The 22,232-nt window shown below is 44.6% G+C and overlaps 1 protein-coding gene across 4 annotated transcripts in view; it reads right to left on the bottom strand.

Annotated features, from left to right (window-relative positions):
- The window catches only part of LOC110521072 (1-phosphatidylinositol 4,5-bisphosphate phosphodiesterase beta-1), a 241,742-nt gene that overhangs the window by 94,604 nt on the left and 124,906 nt on the right, over positions 1-22,232 (bottom strand). For all 4 annotated transcript variants that reach the window (XM_036976058.2, XM_090233086.1, XM_036976056.2 and 1 more), the window contains exons 4-7: positions 21,753-21,893; positions 19,953-20,032; positions 7,384-7,437; positions 886-961 (exon numbers count right to left, since the gene is read on the bottom strand). In XM_036976058.2, coding sequence (XP_036831953.1) covers positions 886-961; positions 7,384-7,437; positions 19,953-20,032; positions 21,753-21,893 — 351 coding nt within the window. The remainder of the gene's footprint in view (positions 1-885; positions 962-7,383; positions 7,438-19,952; positions 20,033-21,752; positions 21,894-22,232) is intronic.

Genomic DNA, 22,232 nt, shown 5'->3' with positions numbered 1-22,232 from the left:
TGTGTGTGTGTTACTAATTGCTTGCTATTCCTTGCAGACAGTGTTATTTTACTGTGACAAACATTAGAGGAACTACCGAGAATACAGAGGCTTTTCCCCTGTGACATCTGGCTGGGGGAAACAACTTCTGTCATCACACACAGACAGACACAGGCACACGTGCGAACGCTCTCTCTCTCTCTCGCTCTCTCTCTCTCTCTCTCTCTCCCTCCCTCCCTCCCTCCACCGAGGCTCATCTGTGTCAATAACTGAGGCAAAAAATTGCTCTTATGATCGGAAATCATGTGAATGACTATAAAGGATGAATCCACACCAATTACATTCCTTAAATAGCAATTATGATCAGATCTGAACAAGAGAGAGATGGAGAGAGAGAGAGAGAGAGAGGGGAGAGAGGGAGAGGGAGGCAGAGAGAGCGAGCGAGAGAGAGGCAGAGAGAGAGAGCGAGAGGCAGAGAGAGAGAGAGGCAGAGAGAGAGAGAGAGAGAGAGAGAGAGAGAGAGAGAGAGCGAGAGAGAGAGAGAGAGAGAGAGAGAGAGAGAGAGGCAGATAGAGGGAGAGAGAAAGGCAGAGAGAGGGAGAGAGAGAGGCAGAGAGAGGTAGGGAGAGAGGCAGAGAGAGGTAGGGAGAGAGGCAGAGAGGTAGAGGGGCAGAGAGAGGTAGGGAGAGAGGTAGAGAGGCAGAGGGGTAGGGAGAGAGACAGAGAGGTAGAGAGGCAGAGAGAGTGAGAGAGAGAGAACCAGAAAGAGAGAGAGAGATGGGTTGATAGTTGATAGAATATTGAAAAGATAGCATACAGATAATGAATGGAGATGAACAGACCTGGAAACAGGGATAGATAGGCAGAGGAAGAGATTGATAGAGAAAGGGAATAAGCGCTTCTTACCCGCCCAGAAGGGAGGTTGCAGTTCTCCAGAGCTGTCTCTACTCGTTTCCTGTCTGCTGAGAACATCCTGAAGATACTGACGAAACAACAGTTACATCATCACAATCACACAAACACACCTCAGGAACATTAATAGAGCATCAAACAAAATATACAGCAGGGATCATCTACTAGATTCAGCCGCGGGCCAGAACTTAGTTACAAGTAATTTGTTCTTAAATTGGATAAATCACATGTGCCTCTCTACTATGTGTGAGAATACTTGGGAACAGATTCCCAAAATGTAAATCACTTGGAGCTGATTTTCTGGTGTTTTTACAGTTGTTCACGTCCAATAATGAAGTGTATAACATTAAAAGGTAAAAAAATATTTGGAAACTTGGGGGGCCAAATGAAACCTGTCCCGCTGGCCGCCAGGTAGGAAACCCTGCTATACAGTATCACAGGTACTACCGATCCATTCATACAGGCAGCTTCACACATCACACACCAGAGAAGCATTAACACAACATCATAGTTACCTTCACACACACCACAGAACCATCCACATAACGTCTCACACAGCACAGAACCATCCACATAAGCCTCACACACCACAGAACCATCCACATAACGCCTCACACACCACAGAACCATCCATATAACGCCTCACACACCACAGAACCATCCATATAACGCCTCACACACCACAGAACCATCCACATAACGCCTCACACACCACAGAACCATCCATATAACGCCTCACACACCACAGAACCATCCACATAACGCCTCACACACCACAGAACCATCCACATAACGTCTCACACACCACAGAACCATCCACATAACGCCTCACACACCACAGAACCATCCATATAACGCCTCACACACCACAGAACCATCCATATAACGCCTCACACACCACAGAATCATCCACATAACGCCTCACACACCACAGAACCATCCACATAACGTCTCACACACCACAGAACCATCCACATAACGCCTCACACACCACAGAACCATCCATATAACGCCTCACACACCACAGAACCATCCATATAACGCCTCACACACCACAGAACCATCCATATAACGCCTCACACACCACAGAACCATCCATATAACGCCTCACACACCACAGAACCATCCACATAACGCCTCACACACCACAGAACCATCCACATAACGTCTCACACACCACAGAACCATCCACATAACGCCTCACACACCACAGAACCATCCATATAACGCCTCACACACCACAGACCATCATATAACGCCTCACACACCACAGAACCATCCACATAACGCCTCACACACCACAGAATCATCCATATAACGCCTCACACACCACAGAACCATCCATATAACGCCTCACACACCACAGAACCATCCATATAACACCTCACACACCACAGAACCATCCATATAACGCCTCACACACCACAGAACCATCCACATAACGCCTCACACACCACAGAACCATCCACATAACGTCTCACACACCACAGAACCATCCACATAACGCCTCACACACCACAGAACCATCCATATAACGCCTCACACACCACAGAACCATCCACATAACGCCTCACACACCACAGAACCATCCATATAACGCCTCACACACCACAGAACCATCCACATAACGCCTCACACACCACAGAACCATCCATATAACGCCTCACACACCACAGACCATCATATAACGCCTCACACACCACAGAACCATCCACATAACGCCTCACACACCACAGAACCATCCATATAACGTCTCAGACACCACAGAACCATCCACATAACGCCTCATACACCACAGAACCATCATATAACGCCTCACACACCACAGAACCATCCACATAACGCCTCACACACCACAGAACCATCCATATAACGCCTCACACACCACAGAACCATCCACATAACGCCTCACACACCACAGAACCATCCATATAACGCCTCACACACCACAGACCATCATATAACGCCTCACACACCACAGAACCATCCACATAACGCCTCACACACCACAGAACCATCCATATAACGCCTCACACACCACAGAACCATCCATATAACGCCTCACACACCACAGAACCATCCATATAACACCTCACACACCACAGAACCATCCATATAACGCCTCACACACCACAGAACCATCCACATAACGCCTCACACACCACAGAACCATCCACATAACGTCTCACACACCACAGAACCATCCACATAACGCCTCACACACCACAGAACCATCCATATAACGCCTCACACACCACAGAACCATCCATATAACGCCTCACACACCACAGAACCATCCATATAACGCCTCACACACCACAGAACCATCATATAACGCCTCACACACCACAGAACCATCCACATAACGCCTCACACACCACAGAACCATCCATATAACGCCTCACACACCACAGAACCATCCACATAACGCCTCACACACCACAGAACCATCCATATAACGCCTCACACACCACAGAACCATCATATAACGCCTCACACACCACAGAACCATCCACATAACGCCTCACACACCACAGAACCATCCATATAACGCCTCACACACGACAGAACCATCCATATAACGCCTCACACACCACAGAACCATCCATATAACGCCTCACACACCACAGAACCATCCATATAACGCCTCACACACCACAGAACCATCCATATAACGCCTCACACACCACAGAACCATCCATATAACACCTCAAACACCACAGAACCATCCATAACCCAGCAGATAAAGGCATCCATTCATTATCTAATATATAATATATTCATTATCTAATATATAATATATGCATTATCTAATGTACCCAGAGAAATATGTTAAATCATTTTTTGTGTTCTACTTCCTAGTTAGAATTCCTTCTTGCAGTAAATAGAGTAAAAAGTAGAGCCATTAAATGTTAATGTTTGACTTTCCTTCTCTGTAATCTTGTGGAGAGATGTGGCAGTGATGATCAAGCTGATATAAGCCTGCACTGTGCTTAACCATGAAGCTAAAACCCTAAACGTATTAGCTGCAAGATGTCTCTCTGCTATTCTCCTCTCTTTAATCTCTCTGTTACTCTCTCTCTCTCTCTGTTACTCTCTCTCTCTCTGTTACGCACTCTCTCTCTCTCTCTCTCTCTGTTACTCTCTCTCTGTTACTCTCTCTCTGTTACGCGCTCTCTCTCTCTCTCTGTTACTCTCTCTCTCTGTTACTCTCTCTCTGTTACTCTCTCTCTGTTACTCTCTCTCTGTTACTCTCGCTCTCTCTGTTACGCGCTCTCTCTCTCTGTTACTCTCTCTCTCTCTGTTACTCTCTCTCTCTGTTACGCGCTCTCTCTCTCTGTTACTCTCTCTCTCTGTTACGCGCTCTCTCTCAAATTCAAATTCAAATTCAAGCTGCTTTATTGGCATGAAAAACATTGTGTCAATATTGCCAAAGCAACAATGTATACAATATACATTGTAACAAAATTATAAATGATAGCAAATAATAATATAAAATGGTAGTAAATAATAATACAAAATTAAATACAAAAATAATAACAATAAAATGGTAACAGTCAATAGTAGAAATGTAATAAATATAAAATCAAATTATGGAAAATGAAACTATAACTAACTTATAACTAAATAACGGTCATCTTCTCCTTTATATCAGTACTACAACTACAATCATCATTTCTACGACTACTACTACCATCACTAAACTGTTATCACTACCGTTACCACCCATATTTGGAATGAAAAACATGAATAATTATAGTAATAACAATAATAGTAATAATAAGTAAGTTACTGTTTACTATGCAGATGTTATTATTCAGTGTCCCTCAGGCTATGGCAGGAAAATACATATTTGGCTGCAAGAGGAGCCATTGCTCCTTCGCCCATGAGTATTCTTAGTTTTTCCTCTGGGTTCAATTTGTAAAAATGTGGAATATATGTAGTCATTTCTGTGAATAATGAATCTCTTTGTGAGGAATATTTATCACAGTAAAGGAGAAAGTGCATCTCTGTCTCTACCTCCCCTGTCATGCAGTGACCACATACACGCTCCTCTTTGGGTAGCCATGTCTTTTTATGTCTGCCGGTTTCTATTGCCAATCGGTGGTCACTCAGCCTGTACTTGGTAAGGATCTGTCTCTGCTTCGTATCTCTGACAGAGTAGAGATAATCAGCCAATTCATATTCTCTGTTTAGGGTCAGATAGCAATTTAGTCGGCTTTGGGATTTTGTTTCGTTTTTCCAGTATTGTAAATATAATTCCTTTGATTGGTTCATAATTTTGCTTATTGGAATTCTTTCTTTTGAAGCAGTGCTGGTGTCAGCTTGGTTGGTGAGGTCCAACACCAGCTGACTGAGAGGGCTCGTTTCTGGGCTCAGCTCTTGGGCTTGAAGTGCTTTAAATTGCAGACTCGAATTTGGACTTGAATTTAGATGTAGCCAAAATTTTAATGATTTTTTCTGTATTTTCATTATTACTGGAAAACGGCCCAATTCTGCCCTACATGCATTAGTTGGTGTATTTCTCTGGACTTGTAGAATTTTCCGACATAATTCTGCATGTAGGGCTTCAATTGGATGTTTGTCCCACATTTTAAAATCCAGTTTATTGAGTGGCCCCCAAACCTCACTTCCATAAAGTGCTATTGGTAGGATTACATTGTCAAATATTTTAGTCCAAATTCTAACTGGGATGTTGATTTTGAATAATTTCATTTTTATTGCATACATTGCTCTCTCTCTCTCTCTCTCTCTCTGTTACTCGCTCTCTCTCTCTCTCTGTTACTCTCTCTCGCTCTCTCCCTCTGTAACTCTCTCTCTTTTACTCTCTCTCTCTGTTACGCGCTCTCTCTCTCTCTCTCTCTGTTACTCTCTCTCTCTGTTACGCGCTCTCTCTCTCTCTCTCTCTGTTACTCTCTCTCTGTTACTCTCTCTCTCTGTTACTCTCTCTCTCTCTGTTACTCTCTCTCTGTTACTCTCTCTCTCTCTGTTACGCGCTCTCTCTCTGTTACTCTCTCTCTCTGTTATGCGCTCTCTCTCTCTCTCTCTCTGTTACTTTCTCTCTGTTACTCTCTCTCTGTTACTCTCTCTCACTCTCTCTCTGTTACTCTCGCTCTCTCTGTTACTCTCTCTGTTACGCGCTCTCTCTCTGTTACTCTCTCTCTGTTTCTCTCTCTATTACTCTCTCTCTGTTACTCTCTCTCTCTGTTACGCGCTCTCTCTCTCTGTTACTCTCTCTCTCTCTGTTACGCGCTCTCTCTCTCTCTCTCTGTTACTCTCTCTCTGTTACTCTCTCTCTTTGTTACTCTCTCTCTGTTACTCTCTCTGTTATGCGCTCTCTCTCTCTCTCTCTGTTACTCTCTCTCTGTTACTCTCGCTCTCTCTGTTACTCTCTCTCTGTTACGCGCTCTCTCTCACTCTCTCTCTGTTACTCTCTCTCTGTTACTCTCTCTCTCTGTTACTCTCTCTCTCTCTCTGTTACTCTCTCTGTTACTCTCTCTCTCTCTGTTACTCTCTCTCTGTTACTCTCTCTCTCTGTTACGCGCTCTCTCTCTCTGTTACTCTCTCTCTCTCTCTGTTACGCGCTCTCTCTCTCTGTTACTATCTCTGTTACTCTCTCTCTCTCTGTTACTCTCTCTGTTACTCTCTCTGTTACTCTCTCTCTGTTACTCTCTCTCGCTCTCTGTTACTCTCTCTCCCTCTGTTACTCTCTCTCTCTGTTACTCTCTCTCTCACTCTCTCTGTTACTCTCTCTCTCTCGCTCTCTCCCTCTCTCTCTCTGTTACTCTCTCACTCTCTCTCTGTTACTCTCTCACTATCTCTGCTTCTCTCTCTCTACCCCTGTCTCTCTTTCTCTACAGTACGTCTCTCTACCCCCCCCTCTCTCCATCTCTCTGTTGACACTCAGTGTTTGCCAGTATAGTTCTGAGTGAGGTTATCACAGGGTCTTTCCACTGCTTTCCACTACACTTCTAGTCTGGGGTGATGGTGCTCAGAGTTCCCTGCTGTCTACTGTCTCCACTCAGACTGAGCAGATAGACAGAGAGGAGGACTAGAAATGGAGGGAGCGATAGAAGAGGGAAAGGAGAGAGATGGAGGGAGCACTGCACCCATGTCCACTAAAACACAGCAAGGACAGACAGACACAGACAGATGCGCCCTCCAAAGGAGTAGAGATGGATAGAGGAGATGATACTGTAGGTAGACAGAGAGACAGAAAGTGGAGAGTGGGGTCAAGGGACCAAGATATAGAGGAAGAGAGGGTTAGAGGAGAAATGAGAAAGAGAGAAGGAGATAGGGTTGATCTGTCTCCTCATATCTTCAGAGAGAGAGAGTGAGAGAAGGATTTGAAATGTCTTTATTATTTTGTAACTTGAGTGTAATATTTACTGAGTGTGATATTTACTACCATTAAAGCCTCTTGAATTGAATTGAGAATGAAAGAGAGAGCAAGAGAGAGAAAGAGAGAGAAAAAAAGAGAGAGAGACGTACTTCTTGACAGGGATGCATCCCTCAGAGTTGAGCTGTAGCTTCAGTCGTGTGTATCTGTAGGATAGAGGACATGACAGATTAGATATGGGCCTTTCTAGAAATAACGGGGCCAACATGTGGCATTGGGATCAACATTTCAAAATGGTTTGAAAGAAAAATAAAGATGATTTTTACCAGTTCCACATGTGAATTTAGAGGAATATATACATATTGACCCATAACTCCTCCTATACAACAAGATAGGACTATACATCCTTTAGGCAGGGTTCATACAGACATCGACAATTCAAATTCAAGGACTATTAGGGACTTTCTCAGGCACTTAATTTGACATTTTAAGGACCTCAGAGTTCTGCAAATGTATAATGTATATAATTATACATATAGGGCCTAATATACAACCAATCTCCCCAAAAAGCATGCAAAAAGTGTCCAGAAAGCATGCAAAAAGTGTCCAAAAAGCATGCAAAAAGTGTCCAGAAAGCATGCAAAAAGTGTCCAGAAAGCATGCAAAAAGTGTCCAGAAAGCATGCAAAAAGTGTCCAAAAAGCATGCAAAAAGTGTCCAGAAAGCATGCAAAAAGTGTCCAGAAAGCATGCAAAAAGTGTCCAAAAAGCATGCAGAAAGTGTCCAAAAAGCATGCAAAAAGTGTCCAGAAAGCATGCAAAAAGTGTCCAGAAAGCATGCAAAAAGTGTCCAGAAAGCATGCAAAAAGTGTCCAAAAAGCATGCAGAAAGTGTCCAAAAAGCATGCAAAAAGTGTCCAGAAAGCATGCAAAAAGTGTCCAAAAAGCATGCAAAAAGTGTCCAGAAAGCATGCAAAAAGTGTCCAGAAAGCATGCAAAAAGTGTCCAAAAAGCATGCAGAAAGTGTCCAAAAAGCATGCAAAAAGTGTCCAAAAAGCATGCAGAAAGTGTCCAGAAAGCATGCAAAAAGTGTCCAGAAAGCATGCAAAAAGTGTCCAGAAAGCATGCAAAAAGTGTCCAAAAAGCATGCAGAAAGTGTCCAAAAAGCATGCAAAAAGTGTACCAATTTAAGAATAATGTATTTTTTTAGGCTTTACCAATCCATTGATATTCAAATGATAATGTACATTATAAAATATGTGAGAATAATGTGGACCTGCATGTGATGCATTCCTGGCTTTTCTGCAGCCAGTGTGGCTGACGCAGAAACACATAATAAAGCCATGAACAGCTTCTCTGTTTGTATCATGGGAAAGCGACCAAAAAAGACGTTTCCTTTGTGTGGAAAGCCAAGCCAGCATTAGATATTGTTGTCTTCATAATAACGCCAACAGATTAGCACATCACCCTTCAATTGAAGTGGTGGGAAGAAAATGAAAGTGGCCACATCTCTCACAAAAACGGATCAAAAATGAAATCAAGGATAATTATAACGAAGCAGGAGAATTATAAATTGGATACAATAATTAGAATAATTAGAAGGGGAAATGTCTGATTTTCAAGGTAAGTCTATTCCAGTACTTGAATTTCTGAGCTCCAAATTCAAGTTCAAGTTGGGTAATTCAAGCCATTTGTAATTGTTTCAAGTTGGGTAATTCAAGCCCCTTGTATTGTTGTCTGCCCATGAAAACTGTTTCACCCCATAACATACTGTAAGGAGACACAATGTTACATAGTTACAATGCATTTCTGAGATCTTCATACAAAAAACTGTTCGACATCTAGACCCAAGATTCTTACAAGATTCAAGTTCAATGTCTAGTTAAACTCATTAATACTTCATATATGATATAACAACAATTTACACTGCCATAATTGCAAGGACAGAAAAGTTATGTTTTATGTCACACAATATAATTGGACAAATCTGTCAAAACACCAACCATGAGAAAACACAGGTTATAAATCAACTTGTGAATTTGATTGAATATTGCTGTGATCTCCCGTATATCTTATTGTAATGACATGGAGAATACTGGCAGATTATTGTCAATGATTTATCAACAGCTGTAACAAGCTGCCCATCGTAGGTCGTCCTCCCTGGTACCCTGGTTTATAGAAATATCCATGTACACTACGTCATAGAAAGAGTGTGTGTGTGGTGTCTGTGTGGTGTGTGTATGTGTGGAACACAATGAGTGTTTCGATAGGTCCGTGTGTTTACATTTTACTGCGCTGCACTCCACTAGTCAGAGGAAGCGATGTGTTGGCAGTGTAGCCAGTCACAGATCTCTGTGTGCCGTATATAGCCTGGAGACTCACGCACATACACACACTCTCGCTCGTGCGCTCTCTCCCTCTCTCTCGCTCTCCCTCCTACTTCCTCTCTCTCGCTCTCCCTCCTACTTCCTCTCTCTCGTTCTCCCTCTCTCTCACTCTCCCTCTCTCTCTCCCTCTCTCGCTCTCTCTCCCTCTCTCGCTCTCCCGCTCTCTCTCCCTCCCTCTCTCTCGCTCTCCCTCTCTCGCTCTCCCTCCCTCCCTCTCTCTCTCTCGATCTTTCTCTCTCTCTCTCTACACTAGGCAGGGTGTAACAGAAGCAGGCATTATGTCCTGGCCCCTAAGTGGCCCTCACTAATAATTAATGGTCATCATAGCACCCACCTCTCTCTCAGTGGCTCCAGTGACAGAGGAGGTCCAAAGTCAGGCCACTAATGGTTAATGTGGTCTAACAACTACCTCTTTATCTTTTACAAATGGACATCTCGCTACACTTTTAGAGACAGAGGAAAATGAAAAGCACACCAGAATTTGCGAGGTGTCCGATGTATGTAGCCCTACCCCTGTTTACACAACCTAGACGATTCCGTTACGCACATCATGCAGCCACGCAAGAAGTGTGACACTTGGCTCCCAGGCCTGCCCAATGGCAATAACAAGTGTGGCCACTGTGTACAGTACATTGTGACAATATGTCCAATACTAAAGTGTTTTACCAGGTCAAGAATCCAAAATCCAAAACTTCATTAATTGTAGCACCACAGATGTCATATACACACTCAAATGCATCTGCTGGGCTTCTTCTATTGTTCAAGCTAAATGAGCGTTGAAACACTGCAGAACATCAGACTGATATTAGTAATAAAACTATTCCTCCCTGTTCTTTGAAGCCATAGAACATGAGGAGGAGGTGACAAGAGGAGGTGACATCGTACATAAATGTTAGGGTTTTCTTTCTCCTCTTCCTCTGAAGAGGAGGTGTAGCAGGGATCGGACCAAAATGCAGCGTGGTAATTTTTATACATCTTTAATAAAGATGAAAAAACGAACAATACAAAAACAAGAAACGTAACACGAAAACCTAACAGCCTATACTAGTGCAAAACAAACACAGAGACAGGAACAATCACCCACGAAACACACAAAGAATATGGCTGCCTAAATATGTTTCCCAATCAGAGACAACGATAAACACCTGCCTCAGATTGAGAACCACTCCAGACAGCCATAGACTATTCTAGATAACCCTACTAATTCACAATCCCAATACCTACAAAAAACCCAAGAAAAAACACACCACATAATAAACCCATGTCACACCCTGGCCTGACCAAAATAATAAAGAAAACACAAAATACTAAGACCCGGGCGTGACAGAACCCCCCCCCTCCCCCAAGGTGCGGACTCCCGGCCGCACACCTAAACCCATAGGGGAGGGTCCGGGTGGGCGTCTGTCCACGGTGGCGGCTCCGGCGCGGGACGTGGACCCCACTCCAACAAAGTCTTAGTCCCCTTGCATCGCGTCCTTTGATTGGCGACCCTCGCCGCCGACCTTGGCCTAGTAACCCTCACCAAGGACCCCACTGGACTGAGGGGCAGCTCGGGACTGAGGGGCAGCTCGGGACTGAGGTAGCTCGGGACTCAAATCAAATCAAATTTTATTTGTCACATACACATGGTTAGCAGATGTTAATGCGAGTGTAGCGAAATGCTTGTCCTTCTAGTTCCGACAATGCAGTAATAACAAGTAATCTAACTAACAATTCCAAAACTACTGTCTTGTACACAGTGTAAGGGGATAAAGAATATGTACATAAGGATACAGTGCCTTGCGAAAGTATTCGGCCCCTTGAACTTTGCGACCTTTTGCCACATTTCAGGCTTCAAACATAAAGATATAAAACTGTATTTTTTTGTGAAGAATCAACAACAAGTGGGACACAATCATGAAGTGGAACGACATTTATTGGATATTTCAAACTTTTTTAACAAATCAAAAACTGAAAAATTGGGCGTGCAAAATTATTCAGCAGCAAACTCTCTCCAGAAGTTCAGTGAGGATCTCTGAATGATCCAATGTTGACCTAAATGACTAATGATGATAAATACAATCCACCTGTGTGTAATCAAGTCTCCGTATGAATGCACCTGCACTGTGATAGTCTCAGAGGTCCGTTAAAAGCGCAGAGAGCATCATGAAGAACAAGGAACACACCAGGCAGGTCCGAGATACTGTTGTGAAGAAGTTTAAAGCCGGATTTGGATACAAAAAGATTTCCCAAGCTTTAAACATCCCAAGGAGCACTGTGCAAGCGATAATATTGAAATGGAAGGAGTATCAGACCAGTCTACCAAGACCTGGCCGTCCCTCTAAACTTTCAGCTCATACAAGGAGAAGACTGATCAGAGATGCAGCCAAGAGGCCCATGATCACTCTGGATGAACTGCAGAGATCTACAGCTGAGGTGGGAGACTCTGTCCATAGGACAACAATCAGTCGTATATTGCACAAATCTGGCCTTTATGGAAGAGTGGCAAGAAGAAAGCCATTTCTTAAAGATATCCATAAAAAGTGTTGTTTAAAGTTTGCCACAAGCCACCTGGGAGACACACCAAACATGTGGAAGAATGTGCTCTGGTCAGATGAAACCAAAATTGAACTTTTTGGCAACAATGCAAAACGTTATGTTTGGCGTAAAAGCAACACAGCTGAACACACCATCCCCACTGTCAAACATGGTGGTGGCAGCATCATGATTTGGGCCTGCTTTTCTTCAGCAGGGACAGGGAAGATGGTTAAAATTGATGGGAAGATGGATGGAGCCAAATACAGGACCATTCTGGAAGATACATATGAGATGAGTATGTAAACAAAGTGGCATAGTTAAAGTGGCTAGTGATACATGTATTACATAAGGATACAGTCGATGATAGAGTACAGTATATACGTATGCATATGAGATGAATAATGTAGGGTAAGTAACATTATATAAGGTAGCATTGTTTAAAGTGGCTAGTGATATATTTACATCATTTCCCATCAATTCCCATTGTTAAAGTGGCTGGAGTTGAGTCAGTGTCAGTGTGTTGGAAGCAGCCACTCAATGTTAGTGGTGGCTGTTTAACAGTCTGATGGCCTTGAGATAGAAGCTTTTTTTCAGTCTCTCGGTCCCAGCTTTGATGCACCTGTACTGACCTCGCCTTCTGGATGATAGCGGGGTGAACAGGCAGTGGCTCGGGTGTTGATGTCCTTGATGATCTTTATGGCCTTCCTGTGACATCGGGTGGTGTAGGTGTCCTGGAGGGCAGGTAGTTTGCCCCCGGTGATGCGTTGTGCAGACCTCACTACCCTCTGGAGAGCCTTACGGTTGAGGGCGGAGCAGTTGCCGTACCAGGCGGTGATACAGCCCGCCAGGATGCTCTCGATTGTGCATCTGTAGAAGTTTGTGAGTGCTTTTGGTGGCAAGCCGAATTTCTTCAGCCTCCTGAGGTTGAAGAGGCGCTGCTGCGCCTTCTTCACAATGCTGTCTGTGTGAGTGGACCAATTCAGTTTGTCTGTGATGTGTATGCCGAGGAACTTAAAACTTGCTACCCTCTCCACTACTGTTCCATCGATGTGGATAGGGGGGTGTTCCCTCTGCTGTTTCCTGAAGTCCACAATCATCTCCTTAGTTTTGTTGACGTTGAGTGTGAGGTTATTTTCCTGACACCACATTCCGAGGGCCCTCACCTCCTCCCTGTAGGCCGTCTCGTCGTTGTTGGTAATCAAGCCTACCGTTGTAGTCTCGTCGGCAAACTTGATAATTGAGTTGGAGGCGTGCGTGGCCACGCAGTCGTGGGTGAACAGGGAGTACAGGCGAGGGCTCAGAACGCACCCTTGTGGGGCCCCAGTGTTGAGGATCAGCGGGGAGGAGATGTTGTTGCCTACCCTCACCACCTGGGGGGCGGCCCGTCAGGAAGTCCAGTACCCAGTTGCACAGGGCGGGGTCGAGACCCAGGGTCTCGAGCTTGATGACGAGCTTGGAGGGTACTATGGTGTTGAATGCCGAGCTGTAGTCGATGAACAGCATTCTCACATAGGTATTCCTCTTGTCCAGATGGGTTAGGGCAGTGTGCAGTGTGGTTGAGATTGCATCGTCTGTGGACCTATTTGGGCGGTAAGCAAATTGGAGTGGGTCTAGGGTGTCAGGTAGGGTGGAGGTGATATGGTCCTTGACTAGTCTCTCAAAGCACTTCATGATGACGGAAGTGAGTGCTACGGGGCGGTAGTCGTTTAGCTCAGTTACCTTAGCTTTCTTGGGAACAGGAACAATGGAACAGTGGCCCTCTTGAAGCATGTGGGAACAGCAGACTGGTATAGTGATTGATTGAATATGTCCGTAAACACACCGGCCAGCTGGTCTGCGCATGCTCTGAGGGCGCGGCTGGGGATGCCGTCTGGGCCTGCAGCCTTGCGAGGGTTAACACGTTTAAATGTCTTACTCACCTCGGCTGCAGTGAAGGAGAGACCGCATGTTTTCGTTGCAGGCCGTGTCAGTGGCACTGTATTGTCCTCAAAGCGGGCAAAAAAGTTATTTAGTCTGCCTGGGAGCAGGACATCCTGGTCCGTGACTGGGCTGGATTTCTTCCTGTAGTCCGTGATTGACTGTAGACCCTGCCACATGCCTCTTGTGTCTGAGCCGTTGAATTGAGATTCTACTTTGTCTCTGTACTGACGCTTAGCTTGTTTGATAGCCTTGCGGAAGGAATAGCTGCACTGTTTGTATTCGGTCAGGTTACCAGACACCTTGCCCTGATTAAAAGCAGTGGTTCGCGCTTTCAGTTTCACGCGAATGCTGCCATCAATCCACGGTTTCTGGTTAGGGAATGTTTTAATCGTTGCTATGGGAACGACATCTTCAACGCACGTTCTAATGAACTTGCACACCGAATCAGCGTATTCGTCAATGTTGTTGTCTGACGCAATACGAAACATGTCCCAGTCCACGTGATGGAAGCAGTCTTGGAGTGTGGAGTCAGCTTGGTCAGACCAGCGTTGGACAGACCTCAGCATGGGAGCCTCTTGTTTTAGTTTCTGTCTGTAGGCTGAGGGGTAGCTTGGGACTGAGGGGTAGCTCGGGACTGAGGGGTAGCTCGGGACTGAGGGGTAGCTCGGGACTGAGGGGAAGCACAGTACTGAGGGGAAGCTCAGTACCGACATGATCGCTCAGGCAGGTTAATGGAACTGGCAGATCCAGGCTGACTGGTGGTTCTGGCAGATCCTGGCTGACTGGCGGCTCTGGCAGATCCTGGCTGACTGGCAGTTCTGGCAGATCCTGGCTGACTGGCGGATCCTGGCTGAATGGCGAATCCTGGCTGAATGGCGGATCCTGGCTGACTGGCGGATCTGGAAGATCCTGGCTGACTGGCGGATCCTGGAAGACTGGCGGCTCTGGCTGCTCCATGCTGACTTGCAGCTCTGGCTGCTTCATGCTGTCTGGCGGCTCTGGCTGCTCCATGCTGACTGATGGCTCTGGCTGCTCCATGCTGACTGGCGGCTCTGGCTGCTCCATGCTGACTGGCGGCTCTGGCGGCTTTTTGCAGACTGGCAGCTCTGGCGGCTTCTTGCAGACTGGCAGCTCTGGCGGCTCCTTGCAGACTGGCAGCTCCTTGCAGACTGGCAGCTCCCTGCAGACTGGCATCTCTGGCTGCTCCTTGCAGACTGGCAGCTCTGGCTGCTCCTTGCAGACTGGCAGCGCTGAACAGGCGGGAGACTCCGGCAGCGCTAAACAGGCGGGAGACTCCGGCAGCGTTGAAGAGGATGAAGGCTCTGGCAGCGCTAGATAGGCGGGAGACTCCGGCAGCGCTGGAGAGGAGGAAGGCTCTGGCAGCGCTGGACAGGTGAAGCGCACTGAAGTCCTGGTGCGTGGTGCTGGCACTGGTGTTACTGGGCCGAGGACACGCACAGGAAGCCTGGTGCGGGGAGCTGCCACCGGAGGGCTGATGCGTGGAGGTGGTACTGGATAGACCGGACCGTGCAGGCGCACTGGAGCTCTTGAGCACCGAGCCTGCCCAACCTTACCTGGTTGAATGCTCCCGGTCGCCCTGCCAGTGCGGCGAGGTGGAATTGCCCGCACTGGGCTATGCAGGGGACACCGAGCGCAAGGCTGGTGTCATGTAAGCCGGCCCAAGGAGACGCACTGGAGACCAGATGTTTAAAGCCGGCCTCATGACACTTGGCTCGATGCTTACTCTAGCCCGGCCGAATTGCGGAGCTGGTATGTACCGCACCGGGCTATGCACCTGCACTGGAGACACCGTGCGCACCACAGCATAACACGGTGCCTGCCCGGACTCTCTAGCCCCCCGGTAAGCACAGGAAGTTTGCGCAGGTCTCCTACCTGACGTAGCCATACTCCCTGTGAGCCCCCCCCCAATCAATTTTTGGGGCTGACTCTCGGGCTTCCGTCGCCGTGCTGCCTCCTCATACCAGCGCCTCTCCGCTTTCGCCGCCTCCAGTTCTTCTTTGGGGCGGCAATATTCTCCAGGCTGTGCCCAGGGTCGTTTTCCATCCAATATCTCCTCCCATGTCCAGAAATCCGGATTTCGCTGCTCCTGCTTCCGCTGCCTGTCACCACGCCGCTTGGTCCTGTTGTGGTGGGTGATTCTGTTACGGTTTTCTTCTCCTCCTCTGAACACTCAAAGAATATGGCTGTCTGGAGTGGTTCTCAAACAGAGGCAGGTGTTTATCATTGTCTCTGATTGGGAACCATATTTAGGCAGCCATATTCTTTGAGTGTTTCGTGGGTGTTACGTTTCTTGTTTTATATTGTTCGTGTTTATTTTGTTTATTAAACATGAGTCAAAATTACCACGCTGCATTTTGGTCCGATCCTTGCTACACCTCCTCTTCAGAGGAGGAGATAGAAGAAAACCGTAACAATAAACTAAAACAAAGAGGCATTATGGCAGTACTTCTTAGACACTGTGGATCCTAAGGGGCTAAACAATGATTTATTTTGACATGGCAGTATATTTTGACATGGCAGTATATTTTGACATGGTCTATTGATTCACCCATGTACAGTATATTTTGACATGGTCTATTGATTCACCCATGTACAGTATATTTTGACATGGTCTATTGATTCACCCATGTACAGTATATTTTGACATGGCAGTATATTTTGACATGGTCTATTGATTCACCCATGTACAGTATATTTTGACATGGTCTATTGATTCACCCATGTACAGTATATTTTGACATGGTCTATTGATTCACCCATGTACAGTATATTTTGACATGGTCTATTGATTCACCCATGTACAGTATATTTTGACATGGTCTATTGATTCACCCATGTACAGTATATTTTGACATGGTCTATTGATTCACCCATGTACAGTATATTTTGACATGGTCTATTGATTCACCCATGTACAGTATATTTTGACATGGTCTATTGATTCACCCATGTACAGTATATTTTGACATGGTCTATTGATTCACCCATGTACAGTATATTTTGACATGGTCTATTGATTCACCCATGTACAGTATATTTTGACATGGCAGTATATTTTGACATGGTCTATTGATTCACCTATGTACAGTATATTTTGACATGGTCTGTTGATTCACCCATGTACAGTATATTTTGACATGGTCTATTGATTCACCCATGTACAGTATATTTTGACATGGTCTATTGATTCACCCATGTACAGTATATTTTGACATGGCCTATTGATTCACCCATGTACAGTATATTTTGACATGGCAGTATATTTTGACATGGTCTATTGATTCACCCATGTACAGTATATTTTGACATGGTCTATTGATTCACCCATGTACAGTATATTTTGACATGGCAGTATATTTTGACATGGTCTATTGATTCACCCATGTACAGTATATTTTGACATGGCAGTATATTTTGACATGGTCTATTGATTCACCCATGTACAGTATATTTTGACATGGCAGTATATTTTGACATGGTCTATTGATTCACCCATGTACAGTATATTTTGACATGGTCTATTGATTCACCTATGTACAGTATATTTTGACATGGTCTATTGATTCACCCATGTACAGTATATTTTGACATGGTCTATTGATTCACCCATGTACAGTATATTTTGACATGGCAGTATATTTTGACATGGTCTATTGATTCACCCATGTACAGTATATTTTGACATGGTCTATTGATTCACCCATGTACAGTATATTTTGACATGGCCTATTGATTCACCCATGTACAGTATATTTTGACATGGTCTATTGATTCACTCATGTACAGTATATTTTGACATGGTCTATTGATTCACCCATGTACAGTATATTTTGACATGGTCTATTGATTCACCCATGTACAGTATATTTTGACATGGCCTGTTGATTAACGAGACACACCAATGGTCAGGTCACTCTGAGGAAGACGTCAGTCACCTGTCCGCATTCTGTACAATGGAGCTAAAATAAATCTACAACTCCTTTCTACCTCAAATTAGTCCTTTTGGGAGTTTTTCTTGGTAATTCCTACTCCTGATTAAAAATAATCAACGTCTTGATGAGAATTAGCTAAATTAGTTGTGTTGGTACAGGGCTGGAACTAAAGCCTGCACATCATGTGGGTCCCTATGACAAGGACTGAAGAATGGTGGTCTAACCTGTGCCAGCCTGAGATGTTTACTTTCCAGATACGGCAAAGCTATTTTCAGTGCAGGAGTAAACTGCTAATGTCAGAGTTTACCGGAAAGGCCAGTGGCCGTTTACCAGGACCGGTTCCTACTGAGGAGAGGAGCCTGGTCCAATAAAAATAACCGGTTTCATCAAACAAACTGTCTTTCTTCAAAAAAGTGGATCTGCTGGGTTTATTTAGCGTGTGTGTGTGTGTGTGTGTGTGTGTGTGTGTGTGTGTGTGTGTGTGTGTGTAAGGGTACTTAGTTTATTTTGGGTCTTACTGAGTGGTTGGAGCTTTTCAGCTCTATGGACAAACATTCACTAGATGGTCCGTATGGCACAACACAACAGGAAAGGACAGGACAGGAAAGGACAGGACAGGACAGGACACAGCAGAAAAAACATTCATGATATAGATTTCCATCTGGACTAAGCTAGAATGAATAGCTGAAATAGTTGAATGTGTTTCTGTGACTCCATAGTTTAGATACATAATAACATCTAGTTATTCCATATCAATATGGATATCATTATTTTGTATGCCATGGTTAACAGTTCGGATTGGTATCTAAAAACAAGGCCATTACAGGGGAAGAAGGAAACATAGAGAGAGAGAGACACACAGAGAGAGAATCATATAGAGAGAGACACACACAGAGAGAGAGAGAGGGAGACACACACAGAGAGAGACACAGAGAGAGAATGAGAGAGAGAGAGAGAGAGACACACAGAGAGAGAGAGAGAGAGAGACACACAGAGAGAGACACACAGAGAGAGAGAGAGAGAGAGAGAGAGAGAGAGAGAGAGAGAGAGAGAGAGAGAGAGAGAGAGAGAGAGAGAGATGATAATGAGTTGCTAAGAGGAACCGAGGGATGAGTCACAAAGTCAACGGTCTATATGTGTGTGAGAGTGTGTGAATGTGCGCAAGTATGTGTGTGAGTGTGTGTCTATATGCATGTGAGTGTGTGTGAGTGTGTGTCTGTATGCAGGTGAGTGTCTGTGTGTGTGTGTGTGTGTGTGTGTGTGTGTGTGTGTGTGTGTATGTATGCATGTGAGTGTATGTGTGTGTGTGTGTGTCTGTATGCATGTGAGTGACTGTGTGTGTGTGTCTGTATGCATGTGAGTGTCTATATGTGAGTGTGTGTCTGTATGCACGTGAGTGTGTGTGTGTGATGTGATACATGTCATGTGCAGCCCTGTCCATTTCCTCCACTCTCTCTCTTCTCCATCTTTTCCTCTATCTCACCCTCACTCTTTTCCTCACTTTCCCTCTCTCTCTTCCTCTCTCTCCTCAACTTTCCCTGTCTCTCTTCCCCACTTTCCCTCTCAATTCAATTAAATTCAATTCAAGGGGCTTTATTGGCATGGGAAACACTGCCAAAGCAAGCAAAGTAGATAATATACAAAAGTGAAATAAACAATAAAAATGAACAGTAAACATCCTCTCTCTTTTCCTATCTGTCCTCAACTTTCCCTCTCTCTCTTCCACTCTCTCCCGCATTCTTCCTTCCACCACCCTCTCTCTCTCTCTCTCTCTCTCTTTCTCTCTCGGGATATGAGTAGTGTGAAGCGATGTGAAGCGGGGCAGAGCAACCCTCCACCCCAGAAGGACTCTGATGGATATGAACAGCACTGCTACCTCTTAGTGTGTGTGTGTGTGTGTGTGTGTGTGTGTTTGTGTGTGATGGTGTGATGTGTCCAGGGACTTACGCTTTCTCCAGGCATGCTTCTCTGGACATGTTCTGGGCCAGTAGGTTAGACGCCAGGCCAAACAACTCTTCTGCCCAATCCTGCACCGGAAGAACACACACACACACACACACACACACACACACACCATCAGAGGGAAGAAACATAGCGGAAGGTCTATTGGAGGTTCAAACTAGCCACCCACACACCAGACCTTATAATTACACAATAGAGGAATGATATGTTCAGTGTAGGTCTAACTAGCTTAAATAACTCACACTTCATGGACTGAAATAGCGTATTTATTGATTAATTAGTAATAAGCACTTGATACATCCCTTATTCATAATATCTTAATATAAGTGTTGGCTAAACTCTGAAGATGACTAATTTACTAATTTATGGGCTCCCGAAAGGCGCAGCGGTCTAAGACACTGCATCTCAGTGCAAGAGGCGTCACTACAGCCCCTGGCTCATTTCCAGGCTGAATCACATCCGGCCGTAATTGGGAGTCCCATAGTGCTGTGCACATTTGGCTCAACGTCGTCCAGGTTTGTCCAGGGTAGGCCGTCATTGTAAATGAGAATTTGTTCTTAACCTGTTGAGTGTAGGGGGCAGTATTTTGATGTTGGGATGAACAATGTACCCAAATGAAACTGCCTATTTCTCAGGCCCAGAATCTAGAATATGCATATAATTGTCAGATTAGGATAGAAAACAATCTAAAGTTTCCAAAACTGTCAAAATGTTGTCTGTGAATATAACAGAACTGATATTGCAGGTGAAAACCTGAGGAAAATTCAACCCGGAAGTGCTCTTTTTCCTGAAAGCTCTCTGTTCCATTGCCTGCCATTGCTCCATTTAAAGGGATGTCAACCAGATTCCTTTTCCTATGGCTTCCACATGTTGTGAACAGTCTTTAGACATAGTTTCAGGCTTGTATTATTTTTTTAATTAGCGAGAAAGATCACATCGCGTCATTGTATGGCTGGGTGCCAGCAGCGTTTTGCATGCGCAACAGTTTGGAGCAGACATTTTCTCTCTCTCTCCTACTGAAATAGGAGAGAGAGAGAAAATATTATCAATTATATATTGTAAAAACAACCTGAGGATTGATTATAAAAAACGCTTGACATGTTTCTACGAACTTTATGGATACTATTTGGAATTTTCGTCTGCCCGGTCGTGACCGCTCGAGCCTGTGGATTTCTGAACATAACGCGCCAACCAAATGGATGTATTTTGGATATAAAAGCAATCTTTATGGAACAAAAGGAACATTTATTGTGTAACTGGGAGTCTCGTGAGTGCAAGCATCTGAAGATCATCAAAGGTAAGCGATTCATTTTATTGCTTTTCTGACTTTCGTGACCAATCTACTTGGCTGCGAGCTGTTTGTAATGTTTTGTCTGCTGAGAGAGATGTCCTTACATAAACGCTTGGTATGCTTTCTCCGAAAAGCTTTTTTGAAACCTGACACACCAGGTGGATTAACAACAAGCTGTGTTTTGCTATGTTGCACTTGTGATTTCATGAAAATGTAATATTTTTAGTAATTTAATTTGAATTTGGCGCTCTGCAATTCAGCGGATGTTGCCGAAAATGATCCCGCTAAAGGCATGGGTGCATCAATAAGTTAACGGACTTGCCTAGTAAAATAAATGTTAAATATATTTTTCTTTACCCTACCTGGTCAAATGGATATCAACTAAATCAACTATACCCATAATAAATCCTTTATTCATGTTTAATAAAGCCCTTATTCATGTGTACTAAATACCTTATTTATGTTTCATAGAGGTGTTAGTAATGTGTATTTACCTTGGCGATCTCCTCCTGGAAGGCCATGAAGTTGAGATATGTGATGTTGACCGTGTCTGGTCCGCTCACCACCGTCAGCATCCTGTTCTCCATCTTCCCCACCAGGGTGCTCACGTCCAGAAGCTCTCGCAGCTTCAAGTCCTATTTAGATTCAGAAACACAATAACACCACAGGTAAGTAACTTGTCAATTCCACAACAACATAGTTGTAATACTGTATCCATTCCCTCGCCCACATCGTACACATGGCTTCATGCATTTCACACTTGCAGTATTACAACCACGGCAGCTCTAGCAGTCTTGAAGCTTCACAACAATCCCCACAATCCACCCTCCCTGATCTTTGACTTTGTGACTCTCTGGAAGTCCAAATCCAGGAAGTATCAGGAAGATATGACTCCCACTGTCTGGCACCTCTGAAATGACATCAACAACCTAATCAACCAACCAGATCACGATTTGACGTCCTGAGAATGTGGA

The sequence above is a fragment of the Oncorhynchus mykiss genome, chromosome 4 (genome assembly GCF_057628025.1).
Source record: "Oncorhynchus mykiss isolate SJ-2025 chromosome 4, ASM5762802v1, whole genome shotgun sequence".
Classification (NCBI taxonomy): Eukaryota; Metazoa; Chordata; class Actinopteri; order Salmoniformes; family Salmonidae; genus Oncorhynchus; species Oncorhynchus mykiss.
This window is presented reverse-complemented; position numbering and strand designations above follow the sequence as displayed.